The 26,305-nt window shown below is 38.8% G+C and overlaps 1 protein-coding gene across 4 annotated transcripts; it reads right to left on the bottom strand.

Moving 5' to 3' along the window:
* Positions 1 to 384: 384 nt before the first annotated feature.
* LOC132103089 (probable nuclear hormone receptor HR38) lies at positions 385 to 24,718 on the bottom strand. 4 transcript variants are annotated; one of them, XM_059507904.1, is made up of 9 exons: positions 24,314 to 24,718; positions 21,351 to 21,503; positions 20,436 to 20,517; positions 16,737 to 17,575; positions 11,468 to 11,597; positions 10,489 to 10,652; positions 9,946 to 10,142; positions 3,873 to 4,051; positions 385 to 998 (listed from the first exon to the last, which is right to left on the bottom strand). In XM_059507904.1, the coding sequence occupies exons 3-9, from the start codon at positions 20,497 to 20,499 to the stop codon at positions 727 to 729; spliced, it is 1,845 nt and encodes a 614-aa protein (XP_059363887.1). In that variant the 5' UTR covers positions 20,500 to 20,517; positions 21,351 to 21,503; positions 24,314 to 24,718; the 3' UTR covers positions 385 to 726. The 4 variants fall into 4 exon arrangements, with proteins under 4 accessions (XP_059363887.1, XP_059363888.1, XP_059363891.1 ...); XM_059507905.1 differs by having other exon boundaries at positions 16,737 to 17,572; positions 24,314 to 24,717; XM_059507908.1 differs by lacking the exon at positions 20,436 to 20,517 and having other exon boundaries at positions 24,314 to 24,717.
* Positions 24,719 to 26,305: the final 1,587 nt, after the last annotated feature.

The following is a 26,305-nucleotide window of genomic DNA, read 5'->3' as shown; positions in this document are numbered from 1 at the left end:
CACACTCTCGTTCTCTCCTCTCTCTCGTTTCGTTTAAAATAGCACTTAGTAAATTGCACTTGTTTGCAGGTTTCTGGGGTGTGATCAACTGTGATTCTGGACATTATTAATGCACTCTGTCGTTCTGTCTGTGTGCCGAAAGCCTCCCTCAGAGACACTCCTACATGTTTTCACACACACATCCACTTAGTTTCTGCCAACGAGAGTTGATATGTCATAATGTGGCATCTGAAGCTGGCAATTTGGATCTGTGCATATGTGTGAAAGGACAGTATGCGTGCACTTGTGTGTTTGCACTTGTTTGTGTGAATTGTGGTGGAACTTTTGGACTGCCTGCAAAGGAGCCATTAGGTGTGCGTTCTCACACACACACACACACACACACACACACACACACACACATTCTTGCACTGTAATACTTTTCCTGACGTGGCACGCTGAGCTATAGGCATCACGCTTGTTTCCAGTGTGCGTTACGTCAGATGTGCTCAAACCCGCCTCGTATTTACACTATCAGGCGCAGAGCAGAGACTAAAAGCGTTTATATGATTGGTTTCTCCTCAGACACATTTGTTTCCTGTGAGGATTTGGGGGCTCATGGGAAATCGAGTTCAGTGTCACTGTTAGCTACTGGCTCTGTTTATCCCAGGGTGAGTTTATAGCCGCTGTGGGCGTGTCTGAGTAAACTTGTGAGCGTGTCAGTGGTGTGCAAAAAGGGCGTGGTCATCAATAGGGCAAGGTGTCCAGAAACCTATCGATGAGTGGTGGGGGAGGGACCAGGTCCTCAAGCTTCAGGTAGAAGATCCTCTGTAAGCCTTGCGTACGCTGAGTTCGAAGCTCCGTCCTCAAATTCAGCACAGCTCCCACTGGGGGTGGGGCCTCGCCAGTTGAAGCCAAGCCTCCAGCGCTGACCGAGCTCAGATGATCTCGCAGGCAACAGATTAGTTTGGATTGCAGTTCCTCCACTTTTTTAGGCTCCTTCAGACCGGGACATTGTTCTAAAATGAAAGGAAAGAGGCTGAGTGGTTTTCTTTAAGCTAAATATTTGGATAAAATGCCACTATAACTGTTCACTCGCATCACTGAAACACACACCCAATACACACATCACTAACTCTACCAGTAACAATATCTGCAATTGGTTTGGGAATAAGGAACCATTTTTTATTCACAACCGGTGCCATTTTTGAAAAAGTAATGAAACCAAATAATTTTTGTGACATTTGAATCACCGATGCTGATAGATCACTAAGATCACTAGAGTACCTACTGCTGTTTTAAAGTAAATATATAAATAAGTATTTTGATCCCACTTTATATTAAGTGGCATTAACTAATATGTACTTACAAAAAAACAACAACAGTGCACGTATTGTGTTTATATTGTATTGCAAAACACTTGTGGTGCTATTGAGGTAGGATACATGAAAGGTTAGGGACAGGTTTGGTTTAGGTAGGTTTAGGTGTAAGGGATGGGTCAATATTATAATTATAAATGTAATTACAGAAATGAATTACATATGTAATTACATGCAGTTATGATATGATGTGATTTCATATGATGCGATTTCGAGATTTCCTTTCTCTTAGGAGTGTTACAAGCTGTTCATGAATAGGTAAAATCTATTAAAAATAGGTTGCAAAGACTAAATTCTCAAACCCAAAGAGATTTTCTATTTAAAATTTAAGACTCAACCACGCCTTCCTAAAAGGCCTTGTTTAAACACGCCCCCATGTCTACATCACTGTGTGGGAAGATTTGCATAACGCCGCCCAGATGTTCACCCAAAGAAAGAAGGCGTAACTTTTATTCTTGCTGTAGTATTGTTGCCACCGACACCACCATGTCGTTAAGACGCTGTGTGTTTTGTTGTGAAAATGAACCTACTTTGTTTGGCCTTCCAAAAGAGGACACAATTAGAAATCAGTGGTTAAGTTGTACACTGTTCCAGAACAGTTCAAAGTTGCAATGCATTTTACAGAGGACTGTTTCCTGAATCAGAAAGAGTAGCCTACAATGCCATCTGTTCTGACTCAGGGTCTGTAAGTATGTTTTCATATTTAAAGGATTTTTTTTTTTACCTTAAACCGTTTCATTACACCAAATAATGTTCTTTTTTTAGCAACGTCATATGACCCCTTTAAATATAAGTACAATGTAAAACATGTATGTACACAAATAAGTGCATTTTACCAAATTATTAATTTAAATTTAAGTACATAGTAGTTAAGAACACTTAATATAAAGTGGGACCAAAAATGATATATTTAATTAACATTTAATTAAATATGAATATATAATACATTATATAATTATATAAAAATTGTAATAATAATATTCCATATTATACAATAATATTTTTTTCTAATGATTCACACCCCCAATCAGTCTAGTGTGTGTTTCTTTCCCACTTCACACAACTCCATGTTGCCCACAGTATGGTAGAAGAGCCAAAAAGAGAGGAAGTGCAAAGGGATGCTGGCTTGCTTTAGACATATCTGTCTGTGTGTGGGTGTGTGTGTGTGTTCCAAATCTGTGCCTAGACCAGCTCCGTTGTCCCTGCATTCAGCCTATGTTCTCTCTCTTAATGTTTTTTTCCCTCTTGCTCTCTCTGTGTCTCTCCCTCTCTCCTGGGGGATGATCGATGGCACTCTTTCACCGCAGACACTTTTAGAGGGTCGATAGACTGAGTGGAGGAGTGGAGAGAGGGAGAGAGAGAGCTAGAGAGGAGAGGTAGGGACCCGACCTCTGCTGAGTAGCGCTCAATTTCTCTACAGAGTTAAGTGCTGCTCCATGGGGGCTACCACACACACACACACACACACAAACATTTACACACAACATTGTAGATTGTGGCAGAAAAAAGGGAGGTGAAGATTGGGCACTGGATGGGCAACTGAGTAAATTGATTGACAGATATATCTCTCTCTGTTTCTTTTTCCACACTTAGGTTTTCTTGCCGTCTTTAAAATTAATATAAGATCAAAATTGTTCTTATCGTGATCTTTTTTTATATGTTTTAACCAACATTCACATGTTTCTATTCAAAAATAAAGTTTACTATAATGGAAAAATGAGAATATCACAAAAACTTTTTTTAATAAAGCAGTTAATACAGAAGCATGTGGTTTTTCTTCTCTGATCAAATGATCCAGTAACAACTTTAATTTATACGAAAATCTGAATATTGCAACATTTTTGTAAATAAAGCAGTTTTTATCGAACTTAATATTTTTTCTGTAAGTGTAAACCCCCCCCCCCCCCCCCCCCTGGTATCCACCTTAAGTTAGCATAAAAAATGTTATGCACATTTTTGAAAATTGATGTGCAACTTTATGTTTCCATCCAGCATTTTTTAGGCAATATTCCAAAACACATGGATAGAAACCAAGCTGCCTTTATTCTCTTAATGCTTGCCAGAATGTGCCTTGTGCCTAGCCTTGTGTGTGGCAGAAAGTGTGTTTGTCTGTATATAGGTCGACCTGCTGTTTAGCCTCTGTGTTAATAATGCATGGTAAGACGCAAGCACCTGCTGACCCAAGCACACACACACTGTCCTACATTGTTAACCAATAATCAACTATCTCCACCTGCACTCAAAGAGGAGATGCACACGAACCTCACACCATCTCTGTGTCTCTGCTCTGTGTGTGTGTGTGTGTGTGATTAATGGGGATTATTTCAGCTGTCCAGGTAAACCTAATCTCTGTCAGCACCTGCCCCACACCTGTGATCACTGTGACGACCGCTAGCAGCAGGACAAAAGATGTGCAAATACACAACTATAAGAACGACAAAAGGAAAAAACAACGGGGAGGAAGTGACAAGTGTGTGAAATTCATAGAAAGGGATTCCAGAGATTGTGAGTTACCTGTGAGCAGCACGAGGGCGCACAAGCAAGAGAACGCAGGCATGTCAAGGTTGAGACTCTGCAGGTGAGTGCTGAAGTCTCGGATGGAGTCCAGCCACTCGCCGAATCCGCGCAGGCACTGCAGCCGGTGAAGGACCAGGCCTGTGCAAAACACGAACTTCTCATCCGCCAGCAAAGACCTGAGCAAAAGAGAGGGAGAGCGGGTTTAGATGAAGAACTATTGTTACTTAAACTGCTTCAAGGTGCCATTTGAAGCCGAGAGTTCAGTCGCAGCCTTTCATCTTTTAATTAATCGCCGTTCTTCTCATTCCCTTCAGAACAGGTACCTGTTTCAATTTAGCAAGCCTCTAATTCTGTACATAGCCACACATGCTATCAGAGAGCACACAGTCGCTGCTGTGACACACACACACACACACACACTGATTATCACCTCTCTCTGATTCATGTGATGACGATCTGCCCTTCGATTGGCTGCTGAATCTTGTTTAAGGGATACTGCACGGAAACAATTACCATAGCGACAAATGAAAGCCAGTACAGGGAAGAGCACATCAAAGATAGGAATGGGCCTAATTATGCCAAGCTTTCCCAATTAAAGCTTTTAAAACATTCCTGAGATTATACTCTTTATTTCTCACCCTCTCTCTTGGCTCTGTCCTTCTGTGTTGGAGGGTTTTGGGTCAAAGCAGTAAAGTTTTATCTTCATGGTCTCAGTGTATTCTCACGAAAAATCGTTTGTGTGAAATTGCAGCGAAACACCCAAACACTCACTCTCCACTCGTTCATCTTCTTGTCAATCCACTTATGCTCTCTCTCTTTTGGTCTGTCTTCAGCCCTTCACTCTCAACCCTGCAATTTAGGAAGAAAAACTTCCTCTGGTTTTTCCCATAGAGTGCTGGCTTCTGCTGCGTGAACTGTTCTTCATTAGTCTGCACGAAAACACACACTCGTATAGATGAGGAGAGGAGGAGTAATGGAAAGGGGATGAAGGGAAATATGGTGAGGAGGAATATTCAAGAGTCATCTTCTGAGCCCAGAGGGCTAAATAATCAAAATGTGTGCTTCATTAATGCAGTCTAATGGTTTTACACCACTACACATGAATGCATATATACAGAAGCCACAGACATGGCACTGGTGATGCTATATTGGAAAGTGAGCAGCATTTTGCCCTATTCACTCCAGGAGAGCACTTGAAGTGAGTACTATGAAGGGCACAGGGCTCTTGAATATGGGTGTCTGGAACACCCTACATGAAAACATACAGTACATCAATGTTCCTTTATTTTGATGTGGAACTTTACCTTGATAACACCAGCAATATGTATGCTAAAACATTACATTTATTGTTTGTTTTCTTATGTATATTTATTGTCAGAATATTCTTTTTTGACAGTATGGATTTTATTTTTGGGTGAACTATCCCTTTAAGAAGGTTGAAGCAAATAAAAAAAAAATATTGACTCTTTGTGTCTTAATATAAAATGCATTTTAAGCTGGCCATCTTCCTGTGTCAGATTTGATTAAAAATAAGTAAAAATATGCAAGGAATATTTTCAGTTAACATATACAACCCGAATTCCGTAAAAGTTGGGACGTTTTTTAAATTTTAATAAAATGAAAACTAAAAGACTTTCAAATCACATGAGCCAATATTTTATTCACAATAGAACATAGATAACATAGCAAATGTTTAAACTGAGAAAGTTTACAATTTTATGCACAAAATGAGCTCATTTCAATTTTGATTTCTGCTACAGGTCTCAAAATAGTTGGGACGGGGCATGTTTACCATGGTGTAGCATCTCCTTTTCTTTTCAAAACAGTGTGAAGACGTCTGGGCATTGAGGCTATGAGTTGCTGGAGTTTTGCTTTTGGAATTTGGTCCCATTCTTGCCTTATATAGATTTCCAGCTGCTGAAGAGTTTGTGGTCGTCTTTGACGTATTTTTCGTTTAATGATGCGCCAAATGTTCTCTATAGGTGAAAGATCTGGACTGCAGGCAGGCCAGGTTAGCACCCGGACTCTTCTACGACGAAGCCATGCTGTTGTTATAGATGCAGTATGTGGTTTTGCATTGCCCTGCTGAAATAAACAAGGCCTTCCCTGAAATAGACGTTGTTTGGAGGGAAGCATATGTTGCTCTAAAACCTTTATATACCTTTCAGCATTCACAGAGCCTTCCAAAACATGCAAGCTGCCCATACCGTATGCACTTATGCACCCCCATACCATCAGAGATGCTGGCTTTTGAACTGAACGCTGATAACATGCTGGAAGGTCTCCCTCCTCTTTAGCCCGGAGGACACGGCGTCCGTGATTTCCAACAAGAATGTCAAATTTGGACTCGTCTGACCATAAAACACTATTCCACTTTGAATTAGTCCATTTTAAATGAGCCTTGGCCCACAGGACACGACGGCGCTTCTGGACCATGTTCACATATGGCTTCCTTTTTGCATGATAGAGCTTTAGTTGGCATCTGCTGATGGCACGGCGGATTGTGTTTACCGACAGTGGTTTCTGAAAGTATTCCTGGGCCCATTTAGTAATGTCATTGACACAATCATGCCGATGAGTGATGCAGTGTCGTCTGAGAGCCCGAAGACCACGGACATCCAATAAAGGTCTCCGGCCTTGTCCCTTGCGCACAGAGATTTCTCCAGTTTCTCTGAATCTTTTGATGATGTTATGCACTGTAGATGATGAGATTTGCAAAGCCTTTGCAATTTGACGTTGAGGAACATTTTTTTTTAAGTTTTCCACAATTTTTTTACGCAGTCTTTCACAGATTGGAGAGCCTCTGCCCATCTTTACTTCTGCTTCTCTAAGACAAAGCTTTTATAGCTAATCATGTTACAGACCTGATATCAATTAACTTAATTAATCACTAGATGTTCTCCCAGCTGAATCTTTTCAAAACTGCTTGCTTTTTTAGCCATTTGTTGCCCCCGTGCCAACTTTTTTGAGACCTGTAGCAGGCATTAAATTTTAAATGAGCTAATTAAGTGGATAAAAGTGTAAAATTTCTCAGTTTAAACATTTGCTACATTATCTATGTTCTATTGTGAATAAAATATTGGCTCATGTGATTTGAAATTCCTTTAGTTTTCATTTTATTAAAATTTAAAAAACGTCCCAACTTTTCCGGAATTCGGGTTGTACTACTCTTCAAAGTTTTTTTTTTTTTTCAAGACATTAATACTTTCAACAAGGACGCATTACATTGTTACACCATTATGTCCTTTTCAAATAAATGGTGTTCATTTGAACTTTCTATAAATCAAAGAATCCTATGCTGCATGGTTTCTACAAAATATGAAGCAGCACAACTGTTTTCAACATGGATAATAATAATAAATATTAGTGTCTATTAGTGATTGCTGAAGGATGATCTGACACTAAAGACTGGGTACTGGCTGCTGACAATTCAGCTTTGCATCACAGGAATAAAATATATTTTTAAACTTATTAAAATGGAAAATAGTTATTTTAAGTATTAATTATATTTCACAACATTACTGTTTTACTATATTTTCATAAAAAATGCAGTCATAAAAGACTCCTTTCAAAACTTTTAAATGGTTGTGTAGTAGGCAATAACAGAGAAAGTGGGGGTTTTTGCTATAGGTTCTAAAAAGAATCATGAGGATGCACCAACCAAGTTCACATTATCATAAACAGCGAAATTACTACCTTGCATGTACCCTTCAATGACAGCCATGTGAAAGGGCCCTTCATAAAGGGTTTGCAATCAGTCCATTATCTACCGCTGCCATAGAGAAGGGAAAACAGGAAGTGAGCACCAAACGAGTGAATGCTCCTCATTATTACAGAACAAAATTAACAACAGCACCCTTGAGGAGGGAAACACAGACATTCCTTTTAAATGTGCATCAAAGCTTAGTCATCTCATGTGTCCATTCATTCGTTAGGCTCAGTGCGGCCGCATGGCCTAAGAATATGTGCATGTGTGAGCCACATCAGATACCATTCTCTGGTGTGAGTTTTGGTGGTGTATAGTCTATTTTCAAAACATGTGAGAACTGTGAACTTTTGTGAGCGGAAAATGTTCAAAATTTGCCCTTGTTGTGAAGTCTCCACACATTTACGCATGTCTTCTGAGTTTTCGAGTGTCCGTGACGTAAGCCCGGATGAATCCCCCCACTTAAATGAGTCAGAACCCAAGTCTGTAGCTCCCTACTGAGGCTGTGACGCCTCCACCCACTGCCCTCCCTCCCCACACCTGCTCCTACACCATCAGAGAGGGAGAGAGAAACACAGAAAGAGCACCAGAGCTAGCTAAACAGGGAGCAGCTGAGCTGAGACAAAAATCCACTTCCTGTTAAAGCAACATCAGAATGTCACTGAGTCACTGAAACACATCCACACGAGCACACTTCTACTTAAAGTCTAGAAACAACAGGTTACTTCTAGTCTGGATGCAAACTGTCTCAGTCTTGCTAGAAAAACAGAAATGCAACATAATATGGTGAATGTAATATAAGTGATCATCAAAACAGAGCTGTTTCTGCCACACATGTCTAAGGAGGGAGAGGTGGTTAGGCCGGGCTGTTCACCAATAAACTTAAATAAGTGAATTCCACCAGATCTTCCACACAGTGTCCATAGTAACCTTACAGTGCTGAATAGAAGGCAAGAACTCATGCTCACACACAGACACACACACATACACTCACTGTTGAATGGGAAGTCACAATGTAACTAACAGTGACTGCAGCATATTACACAATATAAATCATGACACGGCCTGTGAATGACTTCTTTCAGTCATAATGATACTTTACACCTCGTGCTCATTTGTAAACCAGAATGAAAATCTTAAGAGACTTATGAGACATCACTAATAGCAAGTCATATAAAAATCTGACAGTTGCTATTAGATATTATGATTGAGAAGTCAGAGTGTAATCACTATAACTACCATTTCCTCCCACAGCTCCATTCTGACGAGAGCTGAAAATGTCTAATTAGGATATTATTACAATCTCTATTCTCTGTACTGTGTCACATACAAAGTATTTGCTTATGGGGTTGGGTGATATAGTGAATATTAACGACATATTGCTTGTAATATTATATTAAACAACATTGTAATGATTTTGATGCACTGTTCTCTGATTAAATTTAAGTAGCAAAAAAGAGATAAGAGTTGAGATTGATTTATTCCTATGAATCATTTCAAACTGTTAATTTCAATAAATTGATTCATAACACTGATTCTGTGATTCACTTGTGTCATCAGAAATGCATAAGAAATCTCCATGTGGCAGTTTTATATTTTAAAATGTTTAAATATTAAATGTCTAACCAAATTTACAATCAAATTAGAATGACATTGAATATCATTCTTCCTGGTGTTCCTTTAGCAAAGAATAGTGAAGATATTTCGGTCATGTATAATTTTAAAGACCAATCCTTGCTATAAACAAACCATTAACTATGACTTTTGCCTCAATAAACTCCTAATTTGCTGCTTATTAATAGTTAATAAAGTAGTTGTTAGGTTTAGGTATTGAGTAAGATTAGGGATGTAAAATATGGTCATGCAGAATATGTGCTTTATAAGTACTAATAAACAGTCAATATGTTTATGATAGGCATGCTAATAAGCAACTAGTTAATAGGGAGAACTGGTCCCTATACTAAAGTGTTAAGAAAATATTTTGGCTATATTTTAAAATTATGTTTTCGGATTGAAAAATTAGATATTTTGAGAAATTAAATGTAGAAATAAATAAAATAAATATTGTGAATGATTATATTATTGTTCTACATCTTGCATTTTACATTGTGAATATATTTGGCTAAAGTCACTTTTAATAGCCTTTAAAGCAATATTAGGTAGATAAATATTGATATATATAGATACATTACATAATCAAAGGGTTATGAATTTAAGGCTGTTTTTTTTCCCTATATTGCCCAGCTCTATTATTATGGATGCTTTAATGTATGCTGAAGATTGTGTCCTTGTCAACTTTTTCAGAGCCCTAAATTCTACTTGGGAAGAATGTGCAATCTGAGATCTCTGTGTATCTGCATGTACCTGTTGGCGAGGCGAAGCACAAAAAGCTCAAGGAAGGCAGAGTCAATGAGCAGGTTCTGGTCATCGTGGTGAAGCTCAGAGAATCCAGGCAACCGTTCGGCCCAACAGCGCGTCACCTCCATGGAGCCTGTTAGCACTCTGTAGAACATCTGGATCTGCTGAGACTCGGATAGACCCACTGGCTCCACAGCACTGAACTACAGGAAGAGAGAGAGATGCCACACAAATCACAATCAATCATTTTTATGTGATACCAAAGGACGGTGAACCCTCTGATGCATGGCATCCACTATAGTGGAATAATCTTTGCATTTTATTACCATTCAATGAAAAGATGCTGGATCTAAAACATCATTACTGATCACATTTGACACTTTCTCATTGTTCTAAATGACTATCCTCTTTAAGTGTGATTGTGTTGCTCTTTATGAATTTATTCATTCAAAATGACTGAAAATAAAATAAAATAAATGGTTATAGTTGTTTTAAAGCACCAAATGGTTAAATAAAGATTTAATAAAGGATTTCTCCACACTACGGTACCTGGCTGTAGTCTAGTTCTCGTGGTGTAGATTGGGAATAGGCCCGCACAAGTGCGTTCAGCAGGCTGAGGGGCGGTGATGGGGGCGAGGGCTCTGGCTGCAGGGGACTCTTTGGTTTAGACGGCAAGCGACCTCTCCTCCCCTTCAGGTTGTCTGTGCGCACCACTGTGTCAAACACACAAACAAACAAACCGTATTTTAGACAATAACGTAGTTAAAACATCCAAATATTACTATAGATTAATATTATTCAAACCTATAGTGTATAAATAGTCATTATATCAATCACTAGGAAATTAAGAGTATTGTGTAATTCTGCTTTAGTAGTTTTAAATAAAAGTTTATTTCCTTCTTGTCCTATGCCTCTCAACAATGCTGGACTGGCCAGTAGGGGGCAGCTGAAATCTGCACGATTGCAGGTTTCGGAGGGAACGGGTGAGAGAAGGTGAGATGTAATAAGAACAATGGATGTCTGTCCTAATCTCCGGCCGATATGGAGAAGATGATCAAAGGTGTGATCTTTTTAAATCACATGGTATTCATGCTTAAATTCTGCAAGAATTAAATGTCCCCGTGAACGCATGTGCCTGTGACTGTCCTGTGTGTTGTGTTATTACCGGTTCTGTAGATGATGATAGGCTGTGATTACAGAGGCGAAGTACTGCCGGTAAACACCTCCATTATAGTTTAATTCATGCATTCATACTAACCAACCAAACCAGCTACACGTCAAATCTGCATTAATACATGACACTTCTTGAGTGTAGTGTGTGCATCAGCGGGTTTTAACTCATTAAGATAAAGAGTGTCTATATCCTATGCATCAGTCTCTAACCAGAGGTCCAGCCGAGGTCATATGCACCAGGGCCTATTGTCTGATAATTGGTTTGAGAGGCTTGGCCAGACATATTATAGGTGTGTGTGTGTGTGTGTGTGTGTGTGTGTGTGTGTGTGTGTGTGTGTGTGTTTGTGTTTGATACCTTCTTTCACCATGCCTACACTGAGACACTTCTGGAAGCGGCAGTATTGGCAGCGGTTTCTTCTCCTTTTGTCCACAGGGCAGTTTTTACTGGCCAAACACACGTACTTTGCATTCTTCTGCACCGTCCTCTGCAGCGACCGACAATAAAAAGAGTAAAAGGAGAGAGAAGAAAAACAATAAGCTAACAGGTCTAAACATTTTTTTATTTAATTTGATCCTGTTTTTGGCTAAGAATTAAAAAGGAAGTTTGCAGGTCAGATTTTAATTACAATGTGAAAAAAGCTCCTGCTCCATCAGGATAATTAGATAAAATTAATTTCCCAACATGCCTTGCCTGCAGGAGGAACAATTTTATTAGCGCAAGCTACTGACAATGAAGATCAGTGCAAAGCGTGCTGAGGCTGCTCCCGCGAGACATCTCGCGCTGCGTGATAAAATTGTTTGTGAAACTCGTGGGTCAGCTCACGGCACCTCAGGGTTTTGGCAGATCGTGCATCTGCAATAACCCCCCTGGAGTTGTTTTCTCCTCGGCTGGATATGTGCGATTATTGCTGACCTTATTAAAATGAAATACAAACGATCTGCAAGAACTCGCGCCTTTAAAAAACTTAGCAAAGAGGAAAAAGACTTTGTGCATGACAATGTGAAGGTTCAGACATCAAGTGCACGTGCTAATGGTAAGCCAAAAGATTAAGCACTTGCGTGAGACTGGTAAGTTCTGTGGTGATTAAGATAATATCCGAACAAAACAAAAACAATGTTTTAACAAGCTACAACTGTGGTCAATTTAATAGCACTCATACATAACATTACATCAACAATGTTGGTTTCATTGTGCAGTTATTAGCAAGGCTGCTAGTAGTTAAAATGAATAATAATAATAATTTAAAAAGCAGGAAACATACTCTTCGTGATAGTAACTAGGTATGACTTTCATTATCTTATATATATCTGATATATATATATATATATATATATATATATATATATATATATATATATATATATATATATGTATATTAGTTTAATACCAACTTTGCTTGGTTAGCAGCTAATGGCTAATGGTGCCCTCGGTTTATGCTTTTTTGCCTTTATTTTTTAAAGATAAGTTAATCTAACTTTAATTATTGGTTTATATTAAAACATTATCAATAAAAACTATAAAGACAAAATCATAATACACATGCAGCTGTTTCCAACAGGTGTAAATCAATTTAAGCACCTGCGTTTCCCAGGAAGCTGGAATTTTACTGTCAGGTATAGTTAAAACACTTACCCACACACATTATTCATGTGATTTACACGGTTTCTCATATTTCACTTAAATTGAACATAAAACTACCACAGCGGCCACGGTAGAGTGGACTAATCTCCCATTGGGCACGCAAATGCACTTGTTAGCTAGGGGAGTCTACTCAGTTACAACTACATTCACACTGATTCAGTATGACTTAATTAAAATACAACCTGTGGAGCACATCATCTCAAAAAAACTCACCCACCACACCATTTCCCCCGCACCACATGCACAGGTTTTCTGAGTGCAACTCCATTCTATACTTTATAGCCTGTTCAGACTGTGACAGATTCTGTCTGTCTGTCGGTCACAGTCATTGTACTGTCCACAAAACAGAGGTTTTATTGCTGCTGGAGCTCACTAGATGAATAGACATCTCATGATGTTCATAAAAAGAGATAAACTGCTGTACATATGATGGCCATTAAGTGACTGAAACAGTTCCTGTGTGTGTACGTGCATGTGTATTTGTGTTTATTTATGCTCTAAACGATGTCACAGCACAAAACTGTCACAGTTAAATCTGTTTTCTGACTTTTTTAAATGGAAAAAGGACATCTTAGGTTATATTGTAACTTTTATGAATATGTCCATCAATTTCTGCCCACAAACAAATGGCAAAAAGCTTGAAAATCAAACACTACACTCTTAAAAATAAAGTTTCCAAATGGAGTTTTAAATAAAAAGGCCATGGAAGAACCATTTTGGGAGAACAAATTTTAAAGAACCATTTTTACTTGATGTGAAGAGCATTTTAATAATCAGAACATTTTTTCACTATAAAGAACCTTTTGTGCATTTAAATGTTCCATGGATGTTAAAGGATCTTCACTGAAGTATTGATGCCAATATAGAACCTTAATTTTTAAGAGTGTATGACTAAAACCTACTATTATTGTTAAACTAACATAATTCTCTCATGCAAGCACACACAGATACAAACACACACACACACACACAGTTGCGGTCCAGTGCACAGCAGGGTCCGTAGGGTTGGTAAAGACAAGCAGTTGTGGATTCATGACATGTAACATGTGCTAATGGCCCTGTCGCACATTAAAACCCCTTAGGGAACCTTTATCCCCCTCTCCTCTTCCTCTCCTCCCCTAATCAGAGATGATCAGACTATCTTCTCCCGTCTTCTCCTCTGGGTGTGTAATTAGACATGTATGCATGGCTGTTCAATAGGAGAGGTGGAACTGGGTCACCATTAATTGGTTAAGTGTGTGTGTCTGTGTGGATTGCACACTTAAGACTGTATTATAAGATGACTATGTCTGTGAATGAAGCACATGTTAGTGTGTTTATTACTCAGCATTCTGTAAATTCCATAATGCTGACACAAATGGAAATGTATCTTTGTTGCAACTGATTTAATCAACATAAGCTAACAGATAAGTACTGGAGATGACTTCGAATTCAGTTACAACTAAGTGCTGTTAAACTTTTAGTCCAGTGGAGTGGGTTGAAAGTTGAGGTTTTGTGAACAAGCGAGCCTGTCTTGACCCTCTATTAGGTAAATATTCATAATAAATATTCTCACTCGAAGCACATTATGAGTCACAGAACAAATTACAAATCAAATAAATGATGTGAAAGTAAGTGGTGTGAGCGAATGAGCAAGACAGAGAGAAAAGATTTTGTGTGCTAAAATTGGCCAGTTATTGACAATTTTTCATTGTGAAACAGCAGAACGGTTTGTATTCAGATGTAAAATAGAACCATAAGTGAAATGATTTAGTGCCTGATAATGAACCTAAAAAAATGCATGCACACTCCATTAAAAGTTTATTTCAAAAACTAATGTACTAGGAATCAATGTGCATAACTATCACAATGAACTCTATTGTATAAAACACATTTATGAGAAATTTTAAAAAGAGCGTTAGCAGTCTGACAAAGGATATACACTGCCGCACAGCATTAAAATTCACCTGCTAATATTTAGATTGTGAGTTAATGAGTTGCCTGAGATAATTAAATGTTGACTGTGTTTTGTGAGTTGGGGTGAGTACGAATGTGTATGCATAAAAATAAGTATTCTGATCCTCTAAGACTTGCCAGTGTGCATGTGTCATTGTTTGTGGATGTCATTTGTGTGTGTGCATGTGTGCCAGCGTTGTAGTGATGGCTACAAAGCCTCCGGCTTACCAACCCCTGCTTTTATTAATTACTAAATAAAAACTAATTGTGAAACTAATTGAAAAGAGGCATAATTTATTCCTGGACCAGACCACAGGCCATTTCCAATTATTTCAACTCTGCCACTCTTGCTCCTTCACTTTCATTGTCAGTCTTTCAGCATAGTCTCTGAATATTTTAAGTCTTCTCGCTGTTTCTATAATATTAACCGCAAATTAAAAAATTACTTTTAACCAAAACTGCTCAATAAATGTCAAATATAAGTTGAATTCATTGTAAATGTTAAATTAAATCTTTATACGCTAGACTCTCCTCAGTCTGTGTTGTTGCGCTGCTGTCACACCTCTCACCGGTCACCGAGGGAAACGACCCTCACAGACACCGTGGCAACCGCCGCTCAGACGATTTGTGAGAGCACTCAAAGACACACACACACACACACACTCACACTCAGTACAAACAAGCCAATACTTCCGTGAAAAGGCAGAGCAAACCTATGCCACAGTTGCACCTCTGAAACTGAAATTAAACATTCTTTCAGTTTTGGTGCACAAATTATTTTCTGTACAGCCTCAAATGGTCATATAGACCTTATACCAAACCCCTCTTCAAATGAACCAACAAAAACACACAGCTCACTGAAGAATTGCTATTCACACGGTGGGCTTTAACCTTGGTTCAAACGCCTGCGGAGTGCGTTACAATGGTTGGTTAACCCTGAGAGAAAAAGGTGCGATCGGTGTAGAGCAGTGTGAGGCTCTTCAACCAAGAGCTCCTTTCAAACCAAGAACAAAACTAATGACAACTAATGAATACACAATTAACAAACACTACCCTGGCCACACTGCTAGATAAAAGATGAAAAAAATTCACTGACCAACACACACTGTACAATAAAGCACAAGTACAATCCTCTTACACTCCATTTAATGACAGACACACTCAGATAAACAATGAGACATGCTATTCAAATAAGCACACACTGAGGAACACGTATCAATCAACATAAACTGCAAACTCCCACGTCAGCTTCTGCAATACTAAAAATCATATGCAATCGTATGTAATTGCATTATAATGTAAAGCATTAAGGGAAATCCAAATACCTCTGGCAAGTACTTCCAGTCAGTTTCAGTTGACCACAGCTTGTTTAGTTCTTTTAAAAAGTTCAGTTAATTGTGCTGTGTTTTAAAGAGATAGTTCATCGAAAAAAGGAAATATTGAAAAAGAAATGTCAGTTGTTGTTTTTTTTCATACAGTGACAGTCAGTGGGGTCTTAAAAAGAGGCAGAGGCCAACTGGGTAATTCAGCAAATTCCCAAGGGTATCGCAGAATGACTTAAAAGTATTTAAATTAGTTATTGGTCTATTCAAATAATATAAAATGTTACAAATCTAATAAATGTAAACTATACAGTTCTTGAAAATATGAATCTTTTTGGTTAATTAAATTAATTTAGCAAATTTCAGAATCTGTTAATAAAAAAAGTTTAAAAACAAGCAGCTTTGAGTGAATTATGTAAGAAAAAATTTGGGGTGAACTATCCCTTTAAAGGCCCAAGTACACATGCGTCAGTGTGCAGTGGAATCTTTTAGTTTAAGATATTAACTAAAAGCTCCTTGCATATGATCCTCCTATTTACATTACACAGAACTTCTTGTATGATTCTTTCAGTGAAACTGAGTGTCAATAAGGATTATTATGCATTTGCAATGGCATACTCATGTAAATAGTAGTGACAGTGATGGAACTTGGGTGCGTATGTATTAGATCTGATCGGGAGTTATTATTAGAAAACGAAAGTACTGCTGGGATGCTTAATTCTTACCTTGAAGAAGCCTTTGCAGCCCTCACAGGTGCGCACACCGTAGTGCTGACAGGCCGCATTGTCACCACACACAGCACAGGTACCCTCTCCAGAGCTGGTGCGTCCGGGCGGCGATGGCAAACTCTCTCCCAGAAGCTGCGGGCAAGGGCCCATGCCTAGAGAGCGGAACGCCAGGTTTCCCAACTTATTCATGTTCAGGGGGTACATGTGTGAGTGCGTATGGGAGTGCACATGTGAGTGTGTGTGCGTGTCGAGGCTGGGTGGCACATGTGAAGATGAAGAGGATGAGGAAGGAGAGCGTTCAGGGCGCAGTGAAAGGCCGATGCCGGTGTTGTAGCCGCTGGTGGAGGGTGGTGCTGTCTGATCGTAGAAATGAGGGAAGCGAGGACTCTTCAGTGGGCCTTCAATCAGGCAGGGCTGGGTCACAGGGGGAAGACTGTGTTCATCCCACAAGAAAGAGCTGCTGGGTGGGCCTGAGTGAAGTGGCGTGGGGGGCGTTGAAGGGGGTGACTGCTTAAAGTACATGGAACTCCCAGCTATTGTTTCGTCGGATGGAGCCATGGTTGGGTAAGACTCCTCCTCCTTCTTGATGGGGCGTTGAGGGAGCTGATACAGACAGGAGGGTTTTGGCTCAAAGCCACCTTCCACAAACACATTAAAACTGGGTAGGGAAGTGGTGGCAGCCGCCTCGGAGATCTCCCCACCACCAAGCTCACACTTAGTGTAGTCTGTCGCCATGAGGTCAGCACTGTAGTCACCATGGTAACCGAAGGACTGGGCGGAGTAGCTGGACCCATGAGGTGCAGGGCCGTACTGGGCCTGAACGCAGGGCATGTCTACTGAGACAGGAAGAGAGGGAGAAAAACGAGAGACTTAGCATATTGCCTTTTGGCTCAATTTTGTCTTCAGGTGTACAGAGGATGTGATGTCAAACATATTTCAGTACTATTTTGTTAGTGCCAAGTTAGTAGATAACCCATTCACCTGGAAACATGGATTAGGCTGTGAGCTGGTGGGCACACATGCAAAAAATAAATAAATAAAAAATGAACATTTCAGTCCTGGTTTCGATTCTCTAATAATAAAACATCTGAATTAAAGGAAGTTCTGTCACCTTTTACTCACCTTTAAGTTATTTTTACTAAGTCGTGAAAGTGACATCTCCACTGAAGGAAGAAATTCCTTCTGGTTTAGAACACGAGAGTGAGTAAATAATGACAGAATGATCATTTCTGGGTGAGCTATCACATTAATAATGATCTAATTTATTAAAAATGTTTCCTTAATGTCATCAGTTGAAGTTTTCTTTCTTGATTTGAATTTCATGCAACTCTTGTAAGTAAACACTGTCCAACCCATCTAGCACTCATATACCTACACTTGACTCACAAATAATTATTTTATTATCCATCATCAGTCCTTATATTTCATAACTATAAATATTCATACATGAAAAAATGCACAAAACAATGTGCACAACTTAAGACAGAAAAAGAGTTTAGAGTTTAGTCACTTCAAAACATGACGCTTAAAAGTTGTAACCAAAACGCTTTTAGATTAATATTCATGGTGGTTTAACTCTATTAATTTAATGTGCAACAAGCACCTGTTGAAATAAAATGATCTTATTAAAAGCCACGAGAACTCCCCTGTTAATAGTAGTAGTCTGTATCTCGAGTCTGCTCTGCGCTCCAGGAAAAGCATATTGCCAGCGGGGGCTCTCAGAGTTATATAACCTGCAACTGTGCGTCTTGACACAGCTGTTTATAAGCGCATCTGTGCAGAGCTACCAGAGTCCGCGAGAAGAAGTGTGTGCGTGTCCTTTGTTTGCTTATTTTCCCTTGGTGTGGAAGTGTACACAGACCCGACGTCGGATTGACGCTGTCGTGTAGAGACTTCGTAATCCTTATGCCTCCAACACGTCATATGTGTTTAGTAAAATCAAGAGGCTTATCAATTATGAACGCCTCTTTACCTGTGATGACTCGGACCGGTGCGCGCGCGTTCCGTTTCCTACGCACGTCGCTGCTATGCATACAAACCTGTTTTTATACAGTCTATGATACAAACGCATATTGTGGCATACATCATCACGGATAACAGTGAATTTTATGTCAGCAGACATTTCTGTCACACCAGTGGATTCATATCCACGCGAACAGATGGTTACCTTAAATACCCCCCCCCCCAATTCAACTTTATTCCTATTGATTGTTAACTGTAAAATTCCTTGTTGTCCAGCTTACTTTATTTATTGTAGCCTAGTAATAAAAGATAATGTTGCTATATTATTTTTCTCCATATTTATAGACTAGGTGACTGAATGTTAAATTAGCATGAACTTGTTCATTATTATCCAAATTGGATGTCAAGAGAAAGTAGGCAATATTTTGCAAATAAAAAAGTAATAATATATATATATTTCAGTGTGCATATTTTAGAAGACCTTTAGGGTGTAAAGTAAAAATAGCTAAGTTATATTTGAGAAATCTAGAAATATAAAATAATCCAGATAAATATTGCCAGTAGTTAGTTTTGTACATGTACCGTTCACTACAGACAGTAACCGAGCAGCTGTTGCCATGGTTACCTCCTCACGCACGTGCAGATCTTTACATTTGGTGCACTCTGAGTAACTTAATTATCTAACTTGTACATAGAAAAGCCTATTTGGTGAAACTTATAGTAGGCCTAAAGGTAACAACCTTCTATAAAAAATAAAATAAAATAAAATAAAACCTTTAGGTTAGTTTCAACTTTATTAGCGATTGAATTTTACTTGGATAATTTATAATATTTCAAATTCCCCCTCAGGTCTATATATAGGAGGCGAGTTTTGCGTCAAAGTGAGTAGGTGGGTGGGATAAGATGCGACCCCTTCATCGTCATGGATAGTACTAACGGATGAATTAATTAATGGTTTGAGGTCAATCTGTCTCACGCTGGATGGAGCAAGTGAGTCAAACTTTCTTACAGCCTAACATTGACATCTTACACCAGTCACCACACTTTAGATATCATGACACCTTTTTTCTTTATTTTTAATTTTTTTTTATTATTATTATTTTTATTTTTATTTTGTAACCTATAACCTGTTTCATTTTCATTTTAAATCTGCAGTCTTTCTAAACGATACCAATGCATTTCTTTTTTCATAAAAAAAAAAACAGTAAAAATCTGTCAGTCAGCGATTTAGACATATGCTGATAAACGTCCTTTTTAACAGTTTTGGAATTTGAAGACTGCAAATAGCTACGGCATTTATCCTGTCAAGGTAAGGGTGTCTTTTTGACACATTTGGGCCAGCTCAACTTATGTAAGACTAAACAAATCCTTACACAAAAAGCAGGGCTTGACTTTCTGTCTGATTCTGTATAGCTCGTGTGTATCCGTTTATGATTTGTTTGTGCACGTGCAAACCCCAGAGCACATCGATTTTCTACATCAGCTCCACATTTCACATTGACACGGATAATATAAATGAAAACGCAGCCAACATAACGTAAAAAGTCGAATTATTAAAAACGTCTAGACCACATAAAGTCATACTGAAACGATGCTTTACAGCTGTGTGTGTGTTTGTGTGTGTGTGTGTGTGTGTGTGTGTGTGCGTGCGTGCGTGCACCAGACAGAGAGCCCCACACAAATACACACGCAGGCTTATAGAAAGCGCTTTAGAGGGATGAAACAGTTGCTAACCTCGAGGTGTGCATTTTAGATGGACAAAATGCAGCTGTTCCAATAACTGTGATCGCTTGTTCATTGTCAGAGTGCCATAGATCTAACAAACAAAAACATCAACGACATATAAATAAATAAATAAATAAATAAATAAACATGACACGCTAACCAGTATGAATTTGCTCTTGAAACCAACAACCATCAGTGATACAAAGGCGGCACAAATACAAACTTTCACTTTCCATACACTTAAGACAACAAAGACAATGTATGCTAACAGCAGCACACGAGGTTGCTATGATCATGAGGAACAAAGTGTGATATTATGCAATTGGTTGGGTGCAAATATATAAAGTAAGAGGTATAAGATAGATTGCTCTCGATCTATGAATTGGAACACAAATGCTTGTTCTGCCATATAAACGACCATCTGCGAAAATTAAATCAAATTTGCTGAGGAATGTTGTACAGAGAAAAGACAATGCCTTTAAAATTAGTTATTAGTCCGGTTATTTGCATTTATTTTCGGGACAAACAAAGCTCTCAAGGGGGAAAAAACAGTTTCAACTTTCAAAAATTATAGCCATATGAATAAATTGTTGCTTTAATTATACAGACCAAAAACATTGTTTTATTATCATTTTAACAGATACAAAATGTATAAAACATTTCACAGAGATCTGATAAAATTTCCAAGTTTCCAAAGACAAACCAAACCAAATGAAATTACAGCAAACGTTCAACGGCAACAAAAACTTTGTTATCTGACTACCAGTCGGTTTACACTGAGTAAAGGTGGGCTTGTTAAACTACAAAATTATTATAGGCTAGCTTAATATAAAATGTTTGAATGCCAGATCGTAGCCTACACATAAAGTGCGTGTGGGAAAGTTCTCCAGAGTCAACAGAGAATTTTACAGAGACTTGTGGTACCTGCTTGGCCTTTAGCTCGCTGAATCGTGGTCGGTTTCTCGGGTGGAGGCTGCACGCGTCTGGGGTTCAGGGATGTTTTTGCACACGCGGCGGGTGAGGTATCCGGTAGCCTGGACTCAGACCTGGGCTGCAGGCGCTCTTCCGAACCGGTGTCTGGAATCGGGAGCAGAATTATTTAGTTCACAACTACATAAGTCACACACACACACACACACACACACACACACACACACACACACACACACACACACACACACACGCACACACGCACACACACACACAAACAGGGAACTGGCAAAATGATGGAAACATTAGGTTGAACTTAATAATTTTTATTATTATTTGCAAGTGTGCAAACTATTAAACAATGGTTAAAAGTCACAAGAGCCTTAGGCTCCACTAATAAACCCGAAATATAAGCAAATATAAACAAGTTTTTTATATATAAAAATATAACCCCTTAAATATTTTCATGAAAAAAAATGAGTTGCAATAAGGTCATACAAATTTGTTCACAGGTATTTTGTATTTCCTTGAAAATCACACTAAATAGAAGGAAATGTTCAGAGTACGTTACCTGTAAAATGCTATTCACAAATATTGAAATATCACATGGCCAAAAAATTTATGGATTATTTTTTATGTTGAAATAATAAGATTTTTTTTTTGACAACGATACAAATTGCAGCCTTTGGAAACAAACCAATATTAATCAAAAAAGGAAATCCCAAGCAGAAACAACATAGTAACTTTTGACACGATTGTCTTGATGGAAAAGCAAATAACAAGTGAAAATTGCATTACAGTGAATAGGTAATATACATTCTTAAGGGCAAAAAATAAAATAAAATTAAATTAAAACTCCGGAATCTCACACGTTTCCAAATACATTTATAATGGAAAAATTAATTTTCCCTTCTGTTCTTGCATTCAACCATGCAGGAGTAAAGTTCTGGGCAGATGATAAAAGGTATTGTTTTGCAGGTCTTTTTCCCCATTAGCTCCGAATAATGACAGTCTCAGTGACGGTCGGACAATATTCACCTGGGCACTCAGCGAAGTCCGACTATCCCCTTCCTCGTTAAATAAACCCAAGCGCGCCACCGAGAAGTTTTTAAAAGCGACTAGCGCCCCCTCCCTGACAGAGGCGCGCTCACACAAAGCCAGCCTTCGACAACACATTGAGCACTTTCCAGATCCTCACACTACTAGAAACGAATCCCAGAAACTTTCATGGTCTGCATATATATATATATATATATATATATATATATATATATATATATATATATATATATATATATATATATATATATATATATATATATATATATATATATATATATATAATACTATTTTTTGTTGTTGTTGTTTTATTTCATTGAGAGTTGTAATATGGACAAGGAAACACAGGCGAGAAAAATTAGAACTTTGAGTGGCCTTATAATTAAGCTTTTTTTACTTCACACACATGCTACTACGAAGTAGTAGACTTTTAAATCTTTATTATGTATACTTTATTTTTTTAGTTTAGCCATTTGTCTTTCTGAGGTAATTTATGATTTTGACAGAGCGCGTTTCAGTGTGTACACATGGAGCCGCCGGTCCGCTTGTGCCCCGGTAACCTAGAGAACCGCGAGAGAGCCCTGAAGCACGCGCTCTGTAGAGGCGCTCCGTTCTGTGTTCAATAAGCGCGCGAGCTAGAGGCTCTCCAGCAAACACACAAAGAAAGGGGGAGAGTGGAGATAAAGTGATGGGAAAAATACAAGTACAGTAAATTAGCTTGGAGAACGGGATTTGACACCCGAGGGGGACAGGGACCTGAGGGGAAGAGACAGGCTCTGTACTCACTGACCCGATCTCGCGTGCACTGCAATAAAACTTTAGTAGGCTATAACAACTCACTTGGATGGTTGCGCTGATCAATAGCCTATATTGTCGTATCATACTCTTATTAGAGACGGTTCTGTCTTGACATGTAGCCTATGGAATAATCAAACTGCTTATATAATCTTTACTTTGTCATTGATTTTTGATTCTTGCTGACCTGAAATTCACACCTTAAACTACAATGAAAGAAAATACCTTTTAAAGCACGTTGCTTATGGGTGTATCGGTGTCATTTCATAACATTACCAAGAATGAAAACAACATACAGTTACTCCCAGTATACACATTGATTGAGCTGTTATTGTTGTCTGTTCAGAAATTAGTCTTCTAATAGCAGGGAAATTAACACTTGCTCCTGATGCTATAAATGTGATTATATTTATCTCCTCATTAGAAAGCTGGCGAGAACAAGAATGAGATTCGTAAATATTAAATAAAACTTGAGTTAACTGAGGTTGTGTACATTTATATTTGATTACTGTGCAAATGTGTATTCCAATGTGTAGGCTATGTTCGACTGTCCTTCGAGACAGAATGAATGAAGCTCGTGTTGTCATCTAACTTAAACGTTGAAAAAACAATAGTGATGTTGAAATAACTGAACGTATTCTTAACGCAGATACTGCTTCAAACGAGTAAACAAACATTCGCGCACTGTTAAGTCACGCTTTTGAGAAATGCGGAGCACTAGACGCATCTCTCTAGATTCTCTACCGGAGCCGCGCGAGCTCACGGCGGATTCACCGGGGTGAGGAAGAGGCATCCCATTTCCATGACAACCTGAGACAATATTATACGTTTCGCAAATGAAATTCGGATTCAGTCCACCCATCTGCAAATACGTCGCACACCACACAGCTTGTTTGTCTTTACGCGGCGGGGAATGAACATTCAACAGGTCCAGACCAGAAAGTTAATAACATAATGCATGCAGAAATATATGAATGGAGACCGCATTACAAAAGAAAAAAATAAACCAAAGCATTTTATCAGTATTTTTTACATTTCAATAAGTAGCATACACGTGTGCTTTTTCTTTAAAGCGTATTAAATATTAGCGTATTTCCACTTACTTGATTTCTGTTGAGGTTCCGTCTTTACATGTGTTTGTAAAGCCCTAATAATTCCGTGTGCATATCCAACAGAAATGAGTAAAAAAATGGAAAATAGTGGTTGAGTGGAAGTTGGTTTCAAAGTCGCAAAAGTTGATGATTTTCATTAAAAAAACTATTATGTGACTGATTTTCCATTTAGCTAAGAAGATAAAAGTACTCCGTGGTTCTGTCAGCTCCACTATAAGAGTGTCGGCGTTAGTAACGGAGAGGATGCACTGAGCGTAAGTTGCAATGTGCCTTTGTTTATGTGGCGCGCTGAGAGAGAGAAAGTCTAATAGCACATTTATCCGTCCCCGCTTCTACATAGCAAGCTTGGAATGCGTGACGTCAATGTGACGCCATGGGAGAGGTGACGTCGAGCACTGTAGCTCCCCGGCCTCGCTGGTACAGTATACACATAAGCCGTGCAGTCCATGCCAGGAGAGAGTGTGAGAGAGAGAGAGGGGGTGGGAGGAGTGTTGATCTTCTGACTCTTTGCTAGTAGTTGTTTGAAGTCGCGCAGTAGGCCATGTGTTATGTCGTCGACTACTTGCTAGAGGAAAATTAGTCAATAAATGTATTTCGTGTTAGAATAATTCCACAGCTAATTAAACTATTTTAAATGTTTTTATTTTACAATACACATACGTGTTTATTAAAATGTGTAAGGTAGACACATTATGAATGAGCGCGTGCGCTTGTGAATGTTTTCCTAAAATTAAGACTGGCATGCAAGTTTACAATGAAGAGGAGAAAAAAACATTTCGTTACTGTCCAAATGACAGTCGCCTCAACTCAAACAAAATAACATAAAATTATTAAATATAAATGATAAGGATGCGAGTTGGTTGGATTTTAATCATCAGGGTGCTTCTGCCTCCGCGCGTGCACACTAAACAGATTATTAAATCTAGTTCGCTTTCCCCATTGAACAAAAAAAAGATCAACAATAGCCAATCACAACACGCGTAATTTCTTAGCCACGTTCTAATTCTAGCCAATGATCAGCTCCCGGGGGCGGGGTGAGGGCTTGACGCACTGAGACTCGTGATTGACGCAAGCGATGTTGCTAAATTTAGCAGCTGGTTGCACCATGGTTTGAGATAGCAGATCCTTCATTCATTGCGCCGGGGCGGGTTCGTTTATTTTAGACATTTGATTGTGTTCCAGCCAATCCAAATATAGTCGTAGACAGGTATTTTTAGCGGAAGCGTGTCCCCGTTACCTCTAAACCAAGGAACAACATTATATCCCCATACTGTAACCGTTGGCTCAGAATGAAGATTTTTTTCTTCAGGTTTTTCCATTTTAACCGTGTTGTTTAATTCGCCTGGCTCTCTGGAAAAGCAGGATAGAGTTAAGTTTGGACGTCCCGAGGACACTAAACTGTTTTCGGTTGTAGTTTTTTTTTTTATATTCGCTGTACGTTAGATCAAGTGTTGCTTAAAAGCAACCGTTAAAAGAGACCGTACAGTCTCTCGCCAAAATATCGCCAAGAGTCTCGATACAACAAGTGTACTATTTTGGCGCGAGCTTGTGAGTATATTTGTTTATAAAAACCGTACGTTTTTATGTTTGTTTATTTCCCAACTTAAAGAGGTCCAGTAAGTATATGAGGTGGTCTGTAGTTGTGGGGAACATGTTCCACAGCGCGAGGCGTGGAAACGGTGTGCGCGCGGAGGGAAACTGCTGCTGCTTTGCCGTCACGGGGAATCCCCTCTCCGTGACCTTCTCCTGCCTCTTTAGACGCTTAGGAGGGAGAGGGTAAACAGGGTCAAGTGATCTTAGCCTCGTTTGTGTCAGGACAGGTTCAGCTTGGAGTGATTTGAGACAACTACTTATATCAATTGGCACATCTTTTAAAGAACCAGGAATCTTTGACTCTGCATTGATGGGTCTAAAATATATCGAAGGTTAAAAATGAGTTAAAGAGACATTGGGGAAAACAACGAATCAGAAACACGTGTTAGT

The sequence above is a fragment of the Carassius carassius genome, chromosome 24 (assembly GCF_963082965.1).
Source record: "Carassius carassius chromosome 24, fCarCar2.1, whole genome shotgun sequence".
In the NCBI taxonomy this organism is placed as follows: Eukaryota; Metazoa; Chordata; class Actinopteri; order Cypriniformes; family Cyprinidae; genus Carassius; species Carassius carassius.
This window is presented reverse-complemented; position numbering and strand designations above follow the sequence as displayed.

What these genes read in the sequence shown, in the direction of transcription:
- LOC132103089 (XM_059507904.1), bottom strand. Translation starts at nt 20,499, where the DNA reads ATGAACAAGCGATCACAGTTATTGGAACAGCTGCATTTTGTCCATCTA. An exon ending in TGTAGGCATGGTGAAAGAAG is followed by an intron (nt 10,653 to 11,467) that starts GTATCAAACACA and finishes TGTTTGACACAG; the next exon opens with TGGTGCGCACAGACAACCTG. An exon ending in CGCCCTCGTGCTGCTCACAG is followed by an intron (nt 999 to 3,872) that starts GTAACTCACAAT and finishes CTTTCATTTTAG; the next exon opens with AACAATGTCCCGGTCTGAAG.